Genomic DNA, 21,252 nt, shown 5'->3' with positions numbered 1-21,252 from the left:
ATGGATTTAAAATTTAGCTGCCTTCTGTGAATGGAGTAATACTGGCCTGTTGTCATAGAGATGACTGCTGAACTAAATAAATAGCAGTAAGACGAGTATTGAAAGTGGAAGTTCAGTCAGCTGTATTTGTTGGCATAGAGATTTTCTCCAAATGGCTCCCATAATGGAAACTGTTGTGGTGAAAACTATGATAATGTGTTATTCATAATTTATTGCCTTAACTTCAGGCCCAGGAAGATGCTGAGAAGCTGCGTTCAGTTGTGATGCCCATGGAGAAAGAGATTGCAGCGCTAAAGGAGAAATTGACAGGAGCTGAAGAAAAAATCAAAGAGTTAGAAGCATCAAAGGTGAGGTGGAGCTGCAGCTGTATCTGAATTTATATCTTGCATCATGCTGGTTTGATGTAGATAAGTCAAATTTTATAAGAGAGAAAAATATGGATTGTGAGAGTGTTCATGTGCAATACATCTTTTCTCCTGGACCTCAAATAACATATTTGGCTTAGATACGTTTTTCCATCTTCCTGTTTTGAGGGTTGTGTTATGTGTGTGTCATCTGTGCTAAGTTCAAATGCCATGGCTTCAGGTCTGCTAGTAATAAAAAAGAAAAAACTCTAGAAAAATAGCTGCTTTGCATCTCTCCAACAGCCTGGCCTTTAGGTTATTGTCAGGCTTGCAGCCACAGGAAGATTTGCATTTGGCAAAATTCTTGGGATCTGCTTCCATCCAGCATCTGCTATGTTTCGTTGTCTAACCCTGGGCTTAAAACTGAGGCAATATCACCAGGAATTTTGTATCTTAACCTCAGATTCATAGAGATACTGGTCATTGCTGCCAAGAAATCATGGTCAGTGATTTATTTAGCATTCCTGTGTTCTTCACGTACATCAGAACCCCTGTTGAATTTTCTCATCAGCTCTGAAGGGTAAATAATATCTACAGCACTGTAAGATAGTTGCATTTAATGGACTGTTTTATACAGAAATGAAGATGTCTGCTGTAACAAATACTTTAACTTGAAAGTCAGATATGCTGAAGTTGCAAAGTAACTTTACCATGGGGATGTTTTTGAGACACAGGAATAAATACCTTCCTTATAAATTCCTGAGATTTAGGAGTACAGTGTGAATTCATTTAACAGTCTAAAAATATTTTTGCTAGATTGACAGGCCATGCTTGAGTGTTTTCTTTCCTCCTAGATTCTTTGCTCTTTATAGGTCAGATTTTTTTCAGGTTGAAATGTGCCTAGGAATAACAGTTCTGCAAGTAGTTCTGCTTTTTCTCTTGATGCAAATAATACTTCCTTTTCATTGCGAGGATGAATGTGGGGAAGATGAGGAAATGTGAACTGTCTCTTGCTGGCTTGTTCTCAGAATGCTTTTTGGTTTTCTCCTTTTTTATCTTTTCTTCTTAAGAACAGTCTAGAACTTTCCTTCAAACTTTTCTGCTGAATTTGGTTATAAAAATCAAAGGTCATTCTTGTGGCAAGGCCTGAATAAAATTGATAGGGTTTCAGGACCAATTTATTTCAGAAATAAAATTGTGCTGGTGTCTCTGTCAGGCCTCTCAAATCTGACAGTATAGTAAAGTGTTAGTAAAACACAACCACACATCTCTTGGAAAAAAGTGGATAATCACTTCATACATGTTTCTAGTTTATTGGGAGGTTGGTTTTAAAGAAGTCTTGCTTTAGATGGTGATTCTTACCAAAGAAAATTACTTAGGCATTTAATTCTTACCTGTGGTCAATTTTTTATCGTTATTCCTTCTGTCTGAAGTTGCCAAAAGCCCTACTTCAGGTCGCCTTTTTAGCTTATTGGGAAAGAATTGCTGGTCTGTATGTAGCAAGGAGACATTTAAGCACAAACTTAGGAAGTTGTGTAAGTACTTTAATACATGGCAGTATAAAACTGCAAGATATTATTTACATGATGTATATTACTAGGTGGGTATGAGAATGATGTGCAGAATGAGCGGTGTGTTTGACTTTTCTGTTGGTTCATCTTCTGCCTGAGTCATGTCATTTTCTTTTTCAGTGTCAGGTATTTAGCTGGATTAATGAAACAATGTGTTTCTTTTCTCTCCTATCCCACATCCCCCTTCCTGTTCCTTCCTTCCCAAGGGCTGTTCCCTGGGGGTCAGATTTCTCCATTCCAAAGGCATTTAGTGGATAGAAGACTTGGTGTCCTAGGGGAGGAGAAGTTGTCTCCACCATCAGTGGCAAGTTAAAGCCGAAGGGTTGTCTTGAGTTCCGAGTTGGTGTCTGTGGCTTCTACACTTGCTGAGGAGGAAGATGAGCAGCAGCTCTGTGGAGCCAGTTAGGAATTGCCTGAAGGCTTTTGTTTCCTTTAAAATAAAAACTCTGATTGCTGACTCAGCAAACCATGAAACTGAGTAGTGCCAGAAAAGAAACCTTTCAACCCATTCCTTGCTCCAAGATGGGATCCATTTCTAAGAGCATCGTGTTTGACAGATGTTTATGTAACCCTCTCTTACAATCATTATATTTCTTCAGTATGTCATCATGTAATTGCTTTGCATTGACAGATTCTCCTGTCTTTTTGCAGCAGTCTTTCATGGGTTTGAAAACTGTTTTCTGTTTCTAATGAGTAATATATTCAGAAGTAAATTCAAGTACTGTTGGCACACATATATATTTGCACACTGGTGGTTGAATATTTGTGATTTCTAGAAATAAACTTGTCCTTCAGCACCTGCACATTACCCAAACAGGAGATGTAGAACTTCTAACAAAAAAGAAATGCCTGAGTGTGGTCATGCACTGAGATGGTAGATTTCCCTCTTTTTATCCAGGTTAAAGAACTGAACCATTATTTGGAAGCTGAGAAGTCATGTAGGACAGACTTGGAGATGTATGTGGCTGTTCTCAACACACAAAAATCAGTCCTGCAAGAAGATGCAGAGAAGTTGCGGAAAGAACTGCATGAAGGTATCTATCTAATAAGAATCTTTTGACTCTTTTACACTAAGGTTGCAAAACCCAACATAGCTATTAATTCTTTTTTGATTTCTTATTTGAATTGGATTTAAGGAAATTGTGGGGGGAGGAAGCAGTACTTTTAAATGTGAAAGCCCTTAAAATGTTTACAGAAGAGTTGAATGTGGAGTTCTTTTATGATGGAGAAAAACAACAGCCATTCACTCTCTTGAGGGATGCTATTGAATTTCTGCTTAGTTCTTAGAGTACTGCAAGTGTTTTTAGTGGTGTCCTTTATTTGTATAGTTATGAGCGTCATTTCCATAATGTGTTGATGTATCTCCCTAAGGTATGTCAGTTTGAATGCCTGGTGGTGGAATGGATGTGTCAGTGTACAACGCAGAATCGCTGTAGAGGAATGAAAACCAGAACCTTCTGGTGAAATAAATAGGGACATAGAAGACAGTGTTTTGAAACCAGCACTAGAAAAAAGTCAACTTAGAAGTCATGAATGAAGTTAAGGCGTTAGTCTCCTAATTGAGGAATCCTAAACTGTCAGTAGTCTGTCCCTACTCACAAGCCAAGTTTGGGAATTAAAATGTTCTATTTCATCCTGAATAGTTGTTGGGCAAAGCCTGACTGTTCTTGATTAGAACAATAATTACTTTTATTCATGAAAATGCTTCTCTTTGGAAAAGAGGGTAAAAATCTCAGTTTAGAATAACTCTCTGTTCTTGAATAGTCTGCCATCTCTTAGAGCAAGAGCGACAGCAGCACAACCAGTTGAAACACACATGGCAAAAAGCCAATGACCAGTTCTTGGAGTCTCAACGTTTGCTGATGAGGGACATGCAACGTATGGAAATTGTTCTGACCTCTGAGCAGCTCCGACAAGTAGAAGAACTGAAAAAAAAGGATCAGGTTACTTGCTGCTTTTGTCTTTTTTCTTGTTAATACTGTAGACTTAATGTGATAGAACAAGTATGGAAATCACGTATTGGAGACAAGTTATTAAATGTGTTACTAGCTCAGAAAATGATAGCTGACAGTTCTAATAGAAATTCTCCATTTGAGTGACAGCTGGTGGTTCTAACAGAAACTCTCCATTTGTGTGAATAATATTAATGTATATAGTAACTTTAAAAGTAATTTTGCCAATATCATTAAATGAAAATGTAAAAATATCCACAAGTTAATCTGGGAAGAAGAAAGAGTCATCTATGGCAAAGAACATTTGGACTAAGGATGTTAGGGTAGCAAGTTTCACTTCTTAGGTTTTTTCCGATACAGCACTTAGTTCTGGCATAAATCAAGGGCTTCATTGTAAATTAGCTTATGCATATGATTAGTGCTCTATACTGTGTCTTTTGATTCTTTTTTCATATGTTACATTCCACCTTTTCGCATTTTAACATTCAGGCTTGTATAATGACTGTTAATGGGGCCATTAGCGATGAAAACATGTTACTAGGTTCTATGCAGTAGCCAGTGTAACAGCTACTTTTGTTACTTATTTGGTAATCCTTATAGTAAGAATTTTGATCTAGGTAATATGTTCTCTGAATAAAATTACTGTAGAACATGAATTTGCCAGTAAACTTGACAAGTAAGTTTGGGTACCTTGTGAAATGAACAATAGATTTGTAACCAAAAGAACCCTTATGTGAGAAATACCAGGTTTTTAACCAAAATAGTCTTTCCTCAGTACTGCCTTTGTGGCTTAGTTTTATCATAGAAACTATAATGTCATGACTGCTACAGAAAAATTCTGTCTCATTTATATGTGTTCTGTATTGACCACTGATTTCTAGGAAGAAGATGATCAGCAAAGGCTTAGCAAGAGAAAGGAGCAGAAGCAAAAAGATTCAGATGATGAAACAAAAGCTTCATGTTCTCTCGCCCAGGAGGAAACACTCACCCAGCTCTCTAATGAAGAGGTAAAACAAGTGGATAGTCCAAAGTGACTTGGAACGCTCGTGCATTCCTCAGGGTGTTGATTACAAATACAAATGCCAAATTAATGCCCTTTATTCTCTGTAGCTTGTAATTCTTATTAAGCAATGAAAAATCTTTGCAGTTGCACCTGAATGGATAAATTTTAATAAAGAATGGAAGACAATACTTTATAATCCTGAGAGGTACTGTTAAAACCTGTAATTTACCTTCTGCATTCTGGATGTTAACTGCTGTTAAGTTCTCTTGGGATTTATACCCGTGTTCTAGCACATCTAAGTGTTCAGAATTAAACCAATTATATCTGAACAGTCAGCAAGTCTATTGTATCTGCTTTGCTGACCTACTTGTTGAATTCTGTGCTGACCTGGCACTGGTTAGACAAGTCAGATCACTGACTGGGGGGTTAGCCGCTTGCGTAGCATGTGCACACACCAGTATGATGTGTAAATCTGTATGTATTGAGATGTATCCAGCTGTGCCAGTTGAGGAGTTTGGCCACATCTGTTCAACAGCGAAAAATGAGCTTTTTTTATTTTTTTAGCCAAGCCAGTAGTTGGGGCTCTGCACCAAGCTGCTTGAGCTGTATTAGTAACCCATTCCAACAGCCAGAAAAAGGGATGCTGCTGCATGTCATGAGTTAGCAGCCATTTGGGTGTTGTAGAGTCATACACAGGGACAAGCTACAATTGTGTGTGATGTTTGCCTCAGTGAAACTTGGGAGGAAGCAAACCCTATGAGCACACAGGTTGGAACTTGGATGCAGTATCAAAATAGGCAGTTACTTATCCTTTTCCACTGCATTTTGCTTGCCTATCTAACAGGTTCCATTTTAGTTGTAAGTCAGAATAGGGACAAATTAATAAAATGGTCTTGTGCTATAGTCTTGCTTGGAGACAAGCCAGGAGACTTGAGAATTTGCAGTGTGAGCCAGTTTTTTGCCTTTTTTATTTCTTAATATAATATGTATTACTTATTATTTTATTTATTATTTTACTGTTGTATCCTAAAGGTGTTAATTTATTATTTAATATTATTTATTATCCTTTTTGAAGGGAAAAAAAGTTATATAGCTGTAGAGTCTGTCCTTTATTCCCATCAATTACTTATAACAGTTGAGAATGCAGAAGGATGTACGGAAGCCTGACAGTTAAGTGTGGCTGAGGTCTAGTTCTATGCTCTTATCGTACCATAAGGACACAACTTTCTATTGCAGATACAGTGTTGTATACTAACACTTCTGTCCAGCTATGCAAATGGGACATATTATGGCAAACAAAAGTTTTATCTTCTAATGTTTTCTTTAATCTCACTTCCTAGGATCCGCTATAGTTCCTTCATCACAACATTTATTTGATTCTAGGAATTACACATAATGGAAGTGGTTACATTTTGAGAAAGGATGTAGTTTCCAGAGTGGTTCGAATTTGTTTCTGGATTGGGATTTGTTGCTGTTTCTGATGGTTTTTAACTGTATGGAATGTGTTTTACAGGTGGTAGTGAATTATACTGTCAGTCATATCTTTCAACTTGTCATAATTTAATTTCTGAGCTCTTCTCTGTTGAACAGTTTGCAATAAACCAAATTATTCATTAACTGTATCACCAGTATGAAATTTTATGTAAGTCTGTATTCTTTTGGCTTTTTGTTATGAGCTTGAACTCATGTATATACATGTAAATATACATACTATGTCTAAAATTATTAAAACAGGCATTTACAACAGTCATAAACCCAGTAGCACATAATATTTAGTTCTAAGTTATAAACACCTATATGGAAGTACCAGCAGCCTGCTCATCTCTGCTGGGCCTATTTCAGAAATCACTGTTTTTCTCAAGAGGCTTGTTCTCACTGTTATTTTCTTTATATGTCTAATGGCAAAGTAGAAGTGCATAACATATTGGAAGGTATTTTGAAAGCAGTCTGATGCTTTTTAAATAAAGCATTACTGCTCTCTTTTCAGTGCTGCAAATACTAGAAATAGATCAAGAGACTTAATGTGCCTTGTGTACATCACAGCACAGTTAGTGTGGCTTTTGCTCTTGGCATTCCCCAGGATACCTTTCTGTTTAAGCCCAGGCTTTTCTTTTTCTTTTATGTACAAATAATCTTTTAAAGAAAAGTATTTATTTCTTTTACAATATTGTTTCAGACACTCCAAGTAGAAGAAAGAAATAGAAATATCCACTTGTCTGGATAGAACAGATTATAAGCGTATCATTCTCTGTTTATTTTTATGTTAAAGATTTTTGTTCTGTGAAAGAATTTTGAATTGCCTTGTGGCAGTGGAGTGTTTGCTTTCTGTTGTATAGATAGTAGGTCTAGAAGTGATATTGTAAGTATATCACTTCAGTGGAAGAAGGGCCTTGTTTCAGGTACTGGAAGATGTAAGGTGACCATGTCCTTGCCTGTCTGGCAGGAAGACAGATTCTTACGAAAGCACTCTGTTAACAGAAAACTCTGGCTTTTTGCTTGTTTCTTGTTTTCTAATTCAAGCTGCTGCATTTCAGTTCTCTATCCTTTTCTCTGCCATTGTAAGCTTAGGGATCAGATGTTCTTGGCAAAGCCAATTTAAAGTGGCCTTTACTGTGTCTGAGAATGAGCGTCCATCATTCCTCTTGTACCATGCTTCTAGAACGAAGTATATAATTTTTTCTTCCTTGTTTTTAATTCCAGGTGCAGGTAAATAGCACCCATGGCTCAGTCCATTCTTTGGATGCAGACTTGCTTCTTTCTTCTGGTGAATCTTTCAATAAATCAGATAATGATATGTTTAAAGATGGACTGCGGAGAGCACAGTCAACAGACAGTCTGGGGACATCTGGATCGTTACAGTCCAAAGCTTTAGGATACAACAACAAAGCAAAATCTGCTGGGAACCTGGATGAGTCGGATTTTGGACCACTTGTTGGAGCAGATTCAGTGTCTGAGAACTTTGATACAGCTTCCCTTGGATCTCTGCAAATGCCAAGTGGGTTTATGTTAACCAAAGATCAGGAAAAAGCAATCAAAGCAATGACACCAGAGCAAGAAGAGACTGCTTCACTGCTTTCCAGCGTTACACAAGGCGTAGAAAGTGCTTATGTATCTCCTAGTGGTTACCGCTTGGTTAGTGAGACGGAGTGGAATCTGCTGCAGAAGGAGGTGGGTACCCAGCACATGTGTCTGCTGTGACCACTGCCTGCACGTTGGGGACTGTCTGCTAGGTGCAAGCTCTTCCTCATTTGCTCTACATAGAGTCAGCTTTACTAAATACAGGCTCTTTTTGCCCTTAGGGGGGTCTGGCAGAGGTAGCTATTGATCACACAAATACGTGAGAGGATAAAAAAAAGATAGGAGAACTCAAAGAAAAGGAGAAAATGGGAAGCTGAGGAAAGGATGTTACAGTGCAATGGGGGATGACTAGGAAAGTGGAAAGATTAACAAAAGGAGAGAGCTGAGAGTGCTGTTCTGTATGCCAAGGAGTTTTACTGAGGATTGTGCTTGGAGTGCAGCTTAGAAATGAGCAGCCAAGATATGCATGACACACAAAGCAACCACAAAGAAAGCTTCAGAAAATTGTTGGGGACTTGCATCATCAAAAACCAATTTCTGAGACCAACAAGCAGCAGATTAAACTTAACACTGTGCCAGTTTCAGGATGGGTGACCAAGGAGATTGTTGATTCTGGGTGTTCTGCCTGTCAGTTTTTCAGCAGCTTTATATGATGCCAGTTCAAAGCTTGCATTTGATTTCCTGCTGAAAAGTATTGTGGGGCTCTTGTGGTTCTCGGAGCTGTGTTAAATCCTCTACTTTTGAGTATTTCCTTGCCCTCTTGAAATTTCAATGATGCTTTACTCCAACCCTTTCTTAGAATTCAGAAAAGAAATGCACTGCTTCCCATGTGTTTCTGGAGGCAGGAGCAGGGCAGGGTGTGTGAATGTCTCCATGTGGGTGGGACATGGAGCAGCAAATACAAATACAGTTCCAGCTCAAACCTGACTTGCAGCTGCAGCTTTGACAAAACTTCCATTTTCTCCCCGTGGCCAAAACCATTGCAGTTTCACACACACTGAATGATGAACTGTTGCACATCATGGCTTATTGCTTTTGTGCTAATAGAATCATAGAATAGTTAGGTTTGGAAAGGACCTTAAGGTCATCTAGTTCCAACCCCCTGCCATGGGACTCCTGCCAGGAAAGCTGATATCCTGCAGGTAATAAACGTTATCATTTATGTTTAGAACAACTGTCTTTTATCTGTAATATTTTGTGATCACACAGCACACCTGAGAGTATGTAGCACTCTGGCATTCCTTGAAGAACTTTATGGCAGGTGATAACTCTGTGTTCTCCAGGTGCAGAATGCAGGGAACAAGCTGGGTAGACGCTGTGATATGTGCTCCAATTATGAGAAGCAGTTGCAAGGTATCCAGATTCAGGAGGCTGAGACAAGAGACCAGGTGGGATTTCTCTTCCAGCTTTAGCAAGAACTTTGTAGTTATTTGAACTACTGAGGGTGCAACAATCTGCTGATTTATTCATTGGTTTTGATTCAATAACGTCAACATAGTTAAAATCTGGATAACTGCTAACATGTTATTGTCATAACCTGGTTTGCTGTTGGTATATGATCATGAACACCATGTGTATGTGTTTAAGGATTCACCACGGAGAACCTCTTTATTCGGTACTGTGAGACCATGCAGTAAAAGCACTGTTCTATAAAAAGTGTTGTGCTCATGCTGAAGTCAGTATCTTCCATAATTTATATTCTAAAATGCTTGTCATGCATTAAATTCAATATCTTTGGTAATGCAGGGACTGTTAACAGCAAAGGAAAAATTAGAGGACCTCATCCTAGAGACTTAAAATGACTGTGAAGTATTGGAGGATATTTGTTTCCTGACGTATACTGAGGAACATTTTTCAGATGGGTACAGAAGGCATGAGTCACATTCTGCTTTGAAATAAGTGATTGAAGCTGGTTCAGTGCAGTTTCATGTCCAGTGTTTGGTGTAATCAGGGATGTGTGGTGTTTCAGAAGAACAACAAAGGAACTTCTGCGTTGCATAGGGGTTTGAGGGGGTGTGATGGTGTAGGTTATATTGGTGTTTGGGAAATAAGTGCTCTCTAAAAGAATGGAAAACTATATGATTTTTTTGTATTAACACAGGTGAAAAAGCTGCAGGTGATGCTGAGGCAGGCCAATGACCAGCTGGAAAAGACAATGAAAGATAAACAGGAACTGGAGGATTACATGAAACAAAGTGCTGAAGACTCTTCTAACCAGGTACAGGCATTTTGTAATCAAGATGGTAGGAATCATGAAGTGGTATTCAAAAATACGTGCAAGAACTCATCTTCTGTTAGATGTGGATGGACTGCCTGTGGTAGAGGCAACAAAAGTGAGAGCTTCTAGGGTTAGTTATGCTGCACTTGAGTCTCCCACAGTTTCTAGGTAAGTCCGACATGTCTCTAATAGTATGATGTTACCCAATTTTCACCCTGAAATTTCAGCTCTAATCTTGAAATCCATTACAGAGGTGATAATTGGAATTTGAGTGGGTTTGAGTTCTGAAGTGAGTTCTGTGTGAAATCCCCCAGACATGCAAAAGTAGCCCTGTGTTCTTGGTCACTGTTCTTGTCAGTAGAAGAGTAGTACTATTTGTACCACTTGCTCTCATCAATACTTGGCACACAGTTAATGGTCTTGTGGTGAAGACACCCAGTTAATGAGCAGCTGAACAGGGAGTACCAGTAGTTGGTCCAAAGTATGCACTTAGACTTCTTTGAAATAATAGCCCATTTAGAAGATTTTTCAGTCTGAGCTGTGTACATAACTCCTGGAACAACAGAGCCAAATAAGATGTGTGGTAATCATAGCTTTAAGCAAAATGAATAGTCATCATCTTTGGCCTATTAATTAGGGAAATGCTGTATAGAAGACATTGTATTTACTTCACTTGAGCTGGAAGACTTTCTCTCTTCCATCCCACCCAGTATGTTTTTTCTTACTAAGGAAGCAGTCCTTAGCAAAGTCTCTCCCAGATGACAGGAACGTGTTTATACGTCCATTCTTTTGGACGTACCAGAGTGCTCTTAGTTAAGTAATTCTTCATGTTACTGTTAAGCCTGTGGTGCTGTAGAATAACTTAATTGTAAAGCTTTTGAAGATCTGTGCTTTCAGAGAAAGGTATGAAAAATTACCTTGAAGAAAATGCTGGACGCTGTGGTGGTAGCTCTGCAGACCCCATTGAGGGTCTCAGAACTGGCTTACATTAAAGTCTGGTTAGAATTAACTGTCTGTTTGTGGCTTAGAGTTTGGTAAAAGGAATATATTACTGGTATAGAAGGACAGTGTCTGTTCTTACCGACTTGAGCTGCATTAATGATTTCCTGCGTGAAGAGCTGACAAGATTAATGGATTAGTTTGAAATTCCCAATTACATATTAATAATGATAACAAGCAAGAGAACTTCACTGGTTATTTCTTCTTCAGAATCTGTTTCATGCTTTATATCTTTGTGTGGGTTTTCTTTTTTTTTAAGATCTCTTTGCTTATGGCTAAATGTCAGAAGTCAGAGAACCTCCTCAATGAGCTGCAGCAGGCATTTTCACAAGCGAAGAGAAGTGTCCAGGAGCAAATGGTAAGACAGCTTAAGCCCAGAGATCACTTGAACAGTGCTATTTGTCTAACCTTTGGAGCTCCATCTGTTTGTAAAAGACTTTGTCTTGCTGCCCAGCCAAGGTTGGCTAAAGAGAGCTGTGCATCTCAGTGTGGAAAGGTAACAGTCTCTGACAGCAAGTTCTGAACCTGTAGCGGTTTGCGGGTCAGTCTCACTTCTGTGTGTATGTGGATTGATTAATATGGAGATCACTAGTCAACTTCTTTTCCCCCTTATCCATTATGCACATTCCATGCCCATTTAATATCTTGCTTCACCTCAGATCTGAAGATGCAGTAGGTTTTTTCAGGACACTTTTATAGGATTCATCACAAAAACCATCACTATTGAATTTTTTCTTGAGTTGGAAATGAGTGCTCAGTGTTTTTACGGGTCAGACTTAAAATACCAGTCTTAACACCCAGGGAGAGATATGGGTGGGAACTTATTTAAGGACCTCATTTTCCAGGGCAGAACAAGTCTAACTTCTTTACAGCAGCTCATTCCCTTCTGTATTAGAATCATGTTTCTTCTTTTTTCCTCCTTTGCACAGCATTGTGGGGACTAAGAGCATTCCCATGAGTCCCAGTATTGCATTTCTGGGGTCTGGGGTGGTCTGTAGGACATCAGGACATTGCTTGCAGAAACATTCTGTTTGATGTTCTGCATCTGAAGCAATTATTCCTTTTGGAAAAGTTCAGTGGATTTTTTTTCATTTGTAATGCAAGCAGAACTATGTTCTCTTAATCCTTTTTCTTAACAAGGGATCAGTTGTTTTGATGTTTTCCTCCAAAGGCAGTGGGAGGCAGACACCTGCCATGGGAAGTTTCAGGATGAATGTTTAAGGTTAGAATAACCTGATGCTGCAGCTGAGCTGTTCAGTGATTTTAGTATACACCACTGACAGTTCCCACAACCACAAGTGATTTCCGCCCTACTCCTCTCCATGAGCACACCTAGCTCAGAAGGAAACTGGGAGGGTTGACCAGGCTGTGTTTATCACTTGCTTCCACCTGCCTGCCTGTACAGCTAATGTTGATCTTGCCTTTATTTCTAGTGCATAGGCCAAAAATATTGTTGTTCCACGCATTTTGTTTCCCTTCTTTCCAAAGAATATCCAATCAATTCACCAGACTTTTGAAAGCAATGATAGCAGATGGGGCATGAAGAGATCTGAGCATGACCCTAAGTGAGAATTTATGCTTTTCTTTGCATCAAAGGCTGTCCTGACACAGTCGAGGGAGCAGGTTGCAGAAGAGTTGGTGAGACTGCAGAAAGATAATGAAAGTCTTCAAGGAAAACATAGCTTGCATGTGTCCTTACAGCAAGCTGAAGATTTCATTCTACCAGAAGCGGCAGAGGTAAAACATTTTACAGTCATTAACAGAAATAATACCTGTGACTGGATCCTGCTGGAAGAATCTTCCTTATCAAAAAGCTGACTCAAATAGCACAATGAAAAGTAACCTGGATTTTAACCCTGTATGTCTGTGATGTGCAAACTGATCCCCCTGTGCCATGAGCATACTGCAGGGTGTGGATAGATAATAAATGAGTTAACTATGGCCTTATATCTGCTCTGTTGTCAGCAGAGTGTGTGTTTATTCCAGTTTAAGCTGCATTTTGCAACTTGGCACACAGGTGGTCAGACCCATGGCTCCGATGTAGATACTGATACAATAAATGAAGCTAAGTCAGTCACTGCAATATCTGTCCAGGCATTAGGACCAGTAATAATCCAGAGCCTTGAATAATGATAAGCCTTATCATACCGTTCATGGCCACTCCCTTAAACTCAAGTTTAGAAGACTGGTGGGGGTGAAGGCAGGGGGAGAGCATCATAAACCTGTTGGAGTTGCAGATCTTTACACATTCTTCATTTGGTAGGCCAAGCAAACAGTGATTTTGTTTTAACACGTTGCTGGATGCTCTCGTGTTGTGGGACAAACCTCAGGGTAGCATAACATGGTCTCTGGCTTGTATGGTGGTAAATACAGTACTGTGTGTAGCTGAAGATCATAACACAAATCTTTGCTAATCATTGATTCAGGAGCTCCGTGAGCTGATTTTAAAGTACCGTGAAGACATCATCAGTGTGCGGACAGCAGCAGATCACCTTGAGGAGAAGCTCAAGGCAGAGATTTTATTCTTAAAAGAACAGATTCAAGCTGAGCAGTATTTGAAAGAAAACATAGAAGAAACTCTGCAGCTGGAAATCGAGAATTGCAAAGAGGAAATAGGTCAGCAGGGGTAAAAGTCTCCACATAGGAATATTGGAAATCATTAAGATAAGTGAAGACTTGCTTTGGTGAGAAGCAGGCTTCCCTGAGTATTAAATACCACCCTTTTTTGACAGCAGATACATGAAAGCTGTACATCTGAAAACAAAAGTACAGTTCTTTGTTTACCTTTGATATAGCACATTCTTAATTCTCCCTTAAATGCTAGCAGAAGTATGTCCACTTTCCTGTGGTTTTCTTGCATTTAAGCTTTAACATTCTTGTTTTTCAGCTTCCATTTCCAGTTTAAAAGCTGAACTGGAAAGAATAAAAGTGGAAAAGGAGCAGGTAAGGAGCCCTTTCACAGAGGGATTTTTGTTGGGTTTTTTGTTACTTTGTGGGTGTTTCTTTTAAACAGAGAGGGTAGGATTCTTTTTTTCTGCTACTTCTGTCAGTGCCACTGTTGTTGTCTTTCACATCAACCTTTGCATACCAGAGAAAATGAATTTGTTTCCCATCTGCACCCTTGTAGCTTTTGTGCCTGTTTCAAAGGAAACACATGAGGTTGTGCCTGGAATGTTAAGGGACAAAACAGCTGAACTGATGCCCATGTAGGACTGGGACACATTCATTGTTCTGCTACTTAAGAGCTGTTGGTCTGTTTGTTAATCTGCAATTTCAATACTTTGTTAAATAATTCCTAACTCATATTAGGCTACCAAATAATAACCTGACTGTCAAGTTTGGCCATTGCTCTCCAACCCCAAAACCAAATAAATGGAGGAGAAGAGATGTGTTTTCTGTATCCTTTGGAGAGATTATTTAGGTGTATTTCTGAGTACCAGGAAGGACTGTGGGTCTGGGAAGGGGGGGTTTGTGAGAAATTAAAATGTTGGGAGGTTTAGTTAATACTTTCTTTATTATTATTATAATATAGTTGGAAAGTTCATCGCAGGAGAACATGCAGCAGCTGGAGAGCCTGAAGGAAGCAAAAACCACTCTAGAAGAACAGCTGAAGAAGGAGACAGCAGCAAAGGTAGCTGTGATGTCTGGCTGTGAGATGTATATGCATCTTTTGTGATGGTGAGGCTGTGGTCAGAGAATGTGTCACTATATAAGAATGAAGAAAGCAGCTTTTGAACGTTGCTAAGATTCTGGCACTGAAATAGTGTCCACAAGATGCAGTTTAAATCCTCATCCCAGGCACTTTGCACTTGGATTTGTAAGGTGGTGGATCTGAGTTGCTGCTAAGTTGAATCTCTTTGGGATTGGCTTCCCAAGTTAGGCTTCAGTAGCACTTCTGCATATAGAAAATATCCTGACAAAGCAAACCTGGGTTTGAAGCTTTGATGCTTTTGAATGAATGTCATTTTGTTGTTGCTGTAGGAAGGAGCCCTACTTTGGCAGCCAGTTACATTAATTGCGATCAGATTTCTTTCTATTGGTTTTGGTAGTGGGTTGTTTTTTACCCCATCCCAAAGAATTGTTTGACTAAAACTCAAGACAGCAAACTGGTTGTATGTTTATCAGCAGATTAGTGCCCTTCATCTCTGGTCATCTTTCATTAAAACTCTGTCATGGTTTAAGCCCAGCCAGTAACTCAGACCCATGCAGCTGCTCTCTCACTCACCGCCCCCTTCTTCCTCCCCCTGCTCCTGGAGGGATGGGGAGGAGAATTGAAAGAATGTAACTCCCACGGGTTGAGATAAGAACAGTCCAGTAACTAAGGTATAACACAAATCACTGCTGCTACCACCAATAACAATAATGATAAAGGAAATAACAAGGGAAGAGAACACAACCGCCCACCGACCGATACCCAGCCCGACCCGAGCAGCGATCTAGCCCTTCTGGGTAACTGCCCCCAGTTTCTATACTGGGCATGACGTGCTGGGGTATGGAATAACTCTTCAGCTAGTTTGGGTCAGGTGTCCTGTCTGCTTCCTCTCAACTTCTCCTTCTACCTGGCAGATCATGAGACTCAGAAAGTCTTTGATCAGAGTAAACCTTACTGAGCAACAACTAAACCAATTGGTGTTATCAGTGCTGTTCCCAGGCTGAAAGTCAGAACCACAGCACTGCACCAGCTACTAAGAAAGAGAAAAATGACTGCTACTGCTGAACCCAGGACAGACTCAGAAATCTGTTTTTTTACTTTGAGATCCTTGGACATAGTGCTGTTAAAAGACATGCAGCTTTTTCATGCTTTAACCAATCTAATGAGGATGTTTGATGGGTATTAGCCCCTGATTTTGCAGTTAGGAAAACAGGTGTAGAAAGAGCAAGCAGTTTCATTTCTTGCCAGGGCTCTGAGGATAACCACACTGCTTTGCTGTAGTATCATGCTTTAATCAGTTTATATGAGCTTCTCCTTTTTACTTCAGTTTAAAGACAACATAATCTTTTTCTCCTCAGGCAAACCTGGAACAGCTAGTATTTGAAGAGAAGAATAAAGCTCAGCGGTTGCAGACTGAATTAGATGTCAGTGAGCAAGTACAGAGAGATTTTGTAAAGCTTTCTCAGACGCTTCAGGTAAGGGAAGTGCAACCAATTTGTAAGGTGCTGCTTTTGTTTCTTTACTTCTCCACAGCTGTGTGAAACAAGAAGTAGCAGTTGTAAATTTTCTTACTTTAGTATTTATGAACTATTTTTAAAGGTATTGGTGTAATAAACTGATCAAGTATTCCTAGGACAATATTACTGTTAAAGCCTACTGGGGATTTTATTCTGATTACTTGATTCCAACCAATGCTCAGCATCAAAGATACACAATTACTGTACTAAAAGAAAGTGGAGAGAACCATGGGTGATGGTACCTTTAGATCTCAGCATTTCATTGTCCATCTCCTGATGTCTTCCAGGATGTCACTTTTCACAGTAAATCATTAAGGTACAAATATTTGAGGAAGAAGTGAGAAACTTGTGCTGTTTGATATGAATATATGTTATAGCTCTTTGTGTTGTATTTACTGATTTATTTGTGCTATCTAAAAGTCTATCCTTGCTGTTGTTGCTGTTCGCTATCCTTGTGTTTCCTCCAAAAAGTGGAGCCAGTGTTTGGTGGTGAGGTACCAAGAGGTGGCTGAAGGAAGGAATGAGCATCAAGGCTCATTCCAGTATGTCAGGCTGATTTCTCTGATAAGTGTGGAGAGCAGGAAGGAACCTGCAGTGTTGGTGTCTGTGGAGTGATTGACTGGCTCCTTGGGAGGCCAGGAGAGATGGGTCTCACCTTCAGGGTCTGTGAGCCCCCCTTACGTTGCCGCTTACCAGCATCCTTGTTCACAGCAGCAGTACTGAACTCCAGCACTGTCTGCTCTGAGTTCTTGGCCATTCTTCTAAGTGAAATTCAGCAGAAGTAAAAATACAACTTGTCTGAGTCAAGTATTCAGGTTTATTTGCAAAACTAAAGTAAGGAATATAGTGAGATTGCTTACTCAGCAGAGTTTAGCTGGACGGACACTAGGAACTGTCTTCTTTTGTTCTGGCTGTTTCTGGAGGAATAGGTAGGACAAAGGAGGCTATTGAGCTGTCCTGACCAGTGAAGCTCCTTCTTGTTTGTCATCACCCTCTCTTTTTTGTTGAGTACTGCTTGCACTGCATTACATAGTTCTTAACTAGGTTCACCACTGAAGTTGTGCGGTGCACTCTTCCAAACGTGCAGGCCTTCAGTGAGCTCAGCCCGTGTGCTGCAGCTCTGGGGTTTGTGCTCTCTGTCACCCCTCAGCAGTTATTACACACCAGCAGTGAGTGCTTTCAGTTTAAACCATGGTTTGTGCCATCACAAAATGTGCTGCAAGATCTGCTAACAGGAGAGATTACCATTGAATGAGGATTTTGATTTCTTGATAGCTCCACAGGGTTATTTCCTTCCTGTCCTCATCAGCAGAGCCTGGGTGAGTGTCACTTCTGTGAGATGTCCACTGGCCATATTAGGTGCCAGCAATGGAGAGGAGGGGCTGAACATCAGTTAACCACTACTTGGGAATTTACAGCTGAAAGCCCAGATCCTGATAGAAAGAATGTGAAAGTGTGAATGGAAAAAGTGAAATACTAAATAAGAAGTTGTGATCTCAGCATTCATTTCTACACAGTGCTGCTGGGCACTTTGTCAGCATGTAAGAAGGAGCTCAAGAGAGATTACCAGGAAAGCAAGTAGGAGTGAGTTTGGAAATAGGGTGTTTCCTCAAAGGGTGTTTTAGCTCTGACTTTGAGAGGCTTGAAGGCAGGTGTGAGGTAGCTCTGCACTTCCTTTATGTGCTCTTTGTGCAAGTTTATGTTGCTTTGCACATCTCCTCCTGTGTGCCTGGCCACTTTGGTTGGTGTCAGTGACTGATTCTTGGGCAAAACAGAGAGTGATGACAAAGGCCTGCTTGAGTCCCCCAGAAAGTGGCTTTTAATGGTAAAGCCAAAACTGCCTTCTGTCTTCCTTCCTCCTGTTCTTGGTTCTGCAGGAGGCTTGTGCTCCTTCATGCCTCGTGTTTCTCAGCTGATGATGCTTTGCTTTCAGTTCTGCCTATGTGGGTACCAGGGTTGCTAACACGGCGGTTGTTCAGCTCTGGCTCTGCAGCAGCCTGTTTCAGCAGCTCAGCCCTGTCTGTTGGTTCCCTGTAGGTGCAGCTGGAGCGGATCCGGCAGGCAGATTCCCTGGAGAGAATCCGTGCAATCCTGAACGACACAAAACTGACGGACATTAATCAGCTTCCTGAAACATGACACCCTGATGAGCGGGCTCCAAGGCTGCGTTTGGGGTTTTTAACTCATCTTTATAGCAACATTAATTATTATTTAACTCTAACCGAAAGAGCAGAAGACAACAGAGGGGAGCAATGACTTAAGTTTTGTTTCTAGAGGGGGAAAAAGGTTTTGTACTGGGCAGGAAGAGAGCACAAGGGTGACTTGCAGTGTAGGAAGGAGAACTTTCTAATGGAAACACTAATGCGTGTGGTGTTTCGCGTTCCACTGAGTGGGATCAGTCCTTACATTCTGAAAACCTTCTCCTCTTTCAGCCGACTCCGTAACCTAATGTAGAGTTTTGGAACATTTACCCCTTGTCTTTCCCTCTTTCCTTTCCCCCCACTACTGTGATCAAAGTAGCTGCTGGAAACCATATTGTCCCTCCAAAACATTGAAGAGCAAAGTGGTTGAAGTTTTTCTGTTTGACTAGTCGGTAACAGTATTCAGCTAGCGGAGAGAATGAGGTGTAGAGTATGCTGTATGAATATTTTATATTAAAATATGACTTTATTAGCAGGACACTGGATATTGATCTTATTTCATAACTCAGTACTATTCCCCCCCCCCCTTTTTTTTTTCCTTTTTAAACCATTGACCTTTGTGTTGAAGAACCTGAATGCTGCTGGGATGTGATGGACACGAGTGAGCTGTGTCTCCTAAACAGATCAATGCTAATCCAAAAAACAAATGATGACAAATGTACTGAGAATTTAGCTCCTTGACATTTTTTCTGTTGAATTCTGATACTTAAAAGAAAAGCACAAGAAATGCACTGTTTTGTAATCTCTTTTCACAACTGTAATTTAGAACGTGGAACTACAACTGGTTCTTTTTCCTCTCTTAAAGCTGAGCAGTACCTGTAATCGCTTTGCTATGTAACAAACAAAGCTAGTAGAGACCCTATGCATTGTCTGAGCTTTGGCATGGGGTCGCTGCAGGCTGGCTCTGCTCCCATGGGTGACACCAGATGTGAGGTTGGTGGCTTTCGCTGGGCAGCAGCAAGGTAAGGAGCTGAATGAGGCATCAGCCTGGCCTACCACCTCTCCTGGGTCAGCCTTGCATGCACTGAACGGTGACTGCACTCTCGGTCACAGAGCACAAGTGTGGAGGAGCTGCGTTACTCTGCTGGGTCAAGTTGGACAGGTACAGTGCATCTCTTACTTTAAAGTATGGCATTGCTCAGAGCTGACTGTCCCGTATTCTTATAACTGTGCATTTAAATTACAGCAAAGGCAAGAAGTTCTTGTGATCAAGCGGGTGGTAGGTTTGGATTTCTTGTTCTATAGATGCATGGTGGTGGCATGACCATTACTAACCTGACCATTCCTCCTCCCTTTCCTCCCCTTGTCACAGCAGGGCTGTGCCCACAGCTGGCAAGCAGCAGTTTCAGGTGTGACTACAGGTGTTGATAGTGCTGGTGGTGCTTAGGGAGTTCTTGAACTGGCCCCTACTTGCCACTCATTAAAGGAAAGGAGGCCAAAGGAGCAGGTTGGTGCTGTCCAACATTTGTATTGCAACTTTCCCCTTTTGCTTATTGTTCTTTCTTTACATGCTTGGCCATAGATCTGAAGGTGATGAAGAAAACGAGAAGTGACACAGAATGCCTCAGACTGTAATGTACATGACTGTATTTTAAGTGCTTAAATCCTATTTTTAGCAGTGTATATCTTGCTATTAACAGAACCAGTGTTTTTGCAGAGGAATGCCTTAAACCAGCCCAAAAGACACATACAAGCTCAATTGCTTGTCACTCATTGCAAGAATTAAAGCATTTTATTCACCCTGGCAACTAATTCCTTTCATAACCCTGACATCCAAGAGCTATTTTTCCTACCTTAGTAATGACAAGACTAATAGATGGCAAGGTTGTCATCTTCTTAAAATGACACTTAATGTCTGCATATGGCTCAGGTTCTTTATTAATTGGCTATTACCACGATTTCTTTACCCTTTCTCACTACTCGCGGAAAGGTGAGGTGACAGCAGCTGTGTCCTGATGCGTAGATCTGATACCAGATGTTTTGCATTCAGTTTTCTGATGGTTCCATTCTGTTGAGTAAACTTTGGAGAAAAATCCTCCAGGCCTTTATTAGGAGCTGCAGAAACAAAAGCTTTTTCTGTTCCCTTTCTTCCCAAAAACTAGCTCATAACCATTACTGGTACCTGTGCAGCAGTGTTTGTTTAAGGAAGCCTTAAGTGTTGTATAGCAAAACTATACCAAATCCTGTACAGCTCTTCAGCAAGCTGGATGCGAGGAGCTGCACCCGAAGACTTATGCAGAAAAAGAGGCTTTGGTTGGGTTTCTGGCCGTGCTCCTAGAGCAGGAGAGCAAGGGAAGTGGCTGGTCACAGTTTGTCATTTTGGGGAGACACAGTAACAAGTACAGTGGTTGCCCAGTGGTGTTCTGTATGTGTGTGTGTTGCTGTGCATGCTCCTGTGCTGGTCTCGGGGGCCAATGCTGGCCGGTTGGTCTGGTTAGAGGAGGCTGGAGGCAGTGGTAGGGCTGCAGTGCTGATAAGAGCAAGGACACTGGTAAACCAGGCACTGCATGAGTCTGTGAAGGAACTTCCTCTTGGTTTGGAGAGGAAGGGTGTACAAGAACTGTACGGTTGTTCCCTTTTACCCCCCATATTCCATCACACACCTGAACACCTTCCCTCCTGTTTAAGGCCTAGCTGTGACCGTGTTTCTGATTGGAAACCTGCCTGTTCACAGGGGCAGTAGGAGCCATGCTCACTGCAAAGCTGTCCTGCCCCAG

General features: G+C 40.7%; 2 protein-coding genes across 2 annotated transcripts in view; both read left to right on the top strand.

Annotated features, from left to right (window-relative positions):
* The window catches only part of RABEP1 (rabaptin, RAB GTPase binding effector protein 1), a 45,728-nt gene extending 26,715 nt beyond the window's left edge, over window positions 1–19,013 (top strand). The window contains exons 5-18 of the mRNA XM_061470392.1: window positions 228–347; window positions 2,814–2,949; window positions 3,680–3,858; window positions 4,749–4,874; window positions 7,571–8,038; window positions 9,232–9,336; window positions 10,050–10,166; window positions 11,425–11,523; window positions 12,762–12,902; window positions 13,592–13,781; window positions 14,053–14,108; window positions 14,698–14,796; window positions 16,176–16,292; window positions 18,372–19,013. Coding sequence (XP_061326376.1) covers window positions 228–347; window positions 2,814–2,949; window positions 3,680–3,858; window positions 4,749–4,874; window positions 7,571–8,038; window positions 9,232–9,336; window positions 10,050–10,166; window positions 11,425–11,523; window positions 12,762–12,902; window positions 13,592–13,781; window positions 14,053–14,108; window positions 14,698–14,796; window positions 16,176–16,292; window positions 18,372–18,473 — 2,055 coding nt within the window. The 3' untranslated portion in view covers window positions 18,474–19,013. The remainder of the gene's footprint in view (window positions 1–227; window positions 348–2,813; window positions 2,950–3,679; window positions 3,859–4,748; window positions 4,875–7,570; window positions 8,039–9,231; window positions 9,337–10,049; window positions 10,167–11,424; window positions 11,524–12,761; window positions 12,903–13,591; window positions 13,782–14,052; window positions 14,109–14,697; window positions 14,797–16,175; window positions 16,293–18,371) is intronic.
* Window positions 1–21,252, top strand: part of IFT22 (intraflagellar transport 22) — a 133,293-nt gene that overhangs the window by 47,771 nt on the left and 64,270 nt on the right. The window lies entirely within an intron of this gene.

This window comes from Pezoporus flaviventris, unplaced genomic scaffold (assembly GCF_033815535.1).
Source record: "Pezoporus flaviventris isolate CSIRO_AGI_PZ_B2104156 unplaced genomic scaffold, CSIRO_AGI_Pfla_v1 ptg000063l, whole genome shotgun sequence".
Classification (NCBI taxonomy): domain Eukaryota; kingdom Metazoa; phylum Chordata; class Aves; order Psittaciformes; family Psittacidae; genus Pezoporus; species Pezoporus flaviventris.
This window is presented reverse-complemented; position numbering and strand designations above follow the sequence as displayed.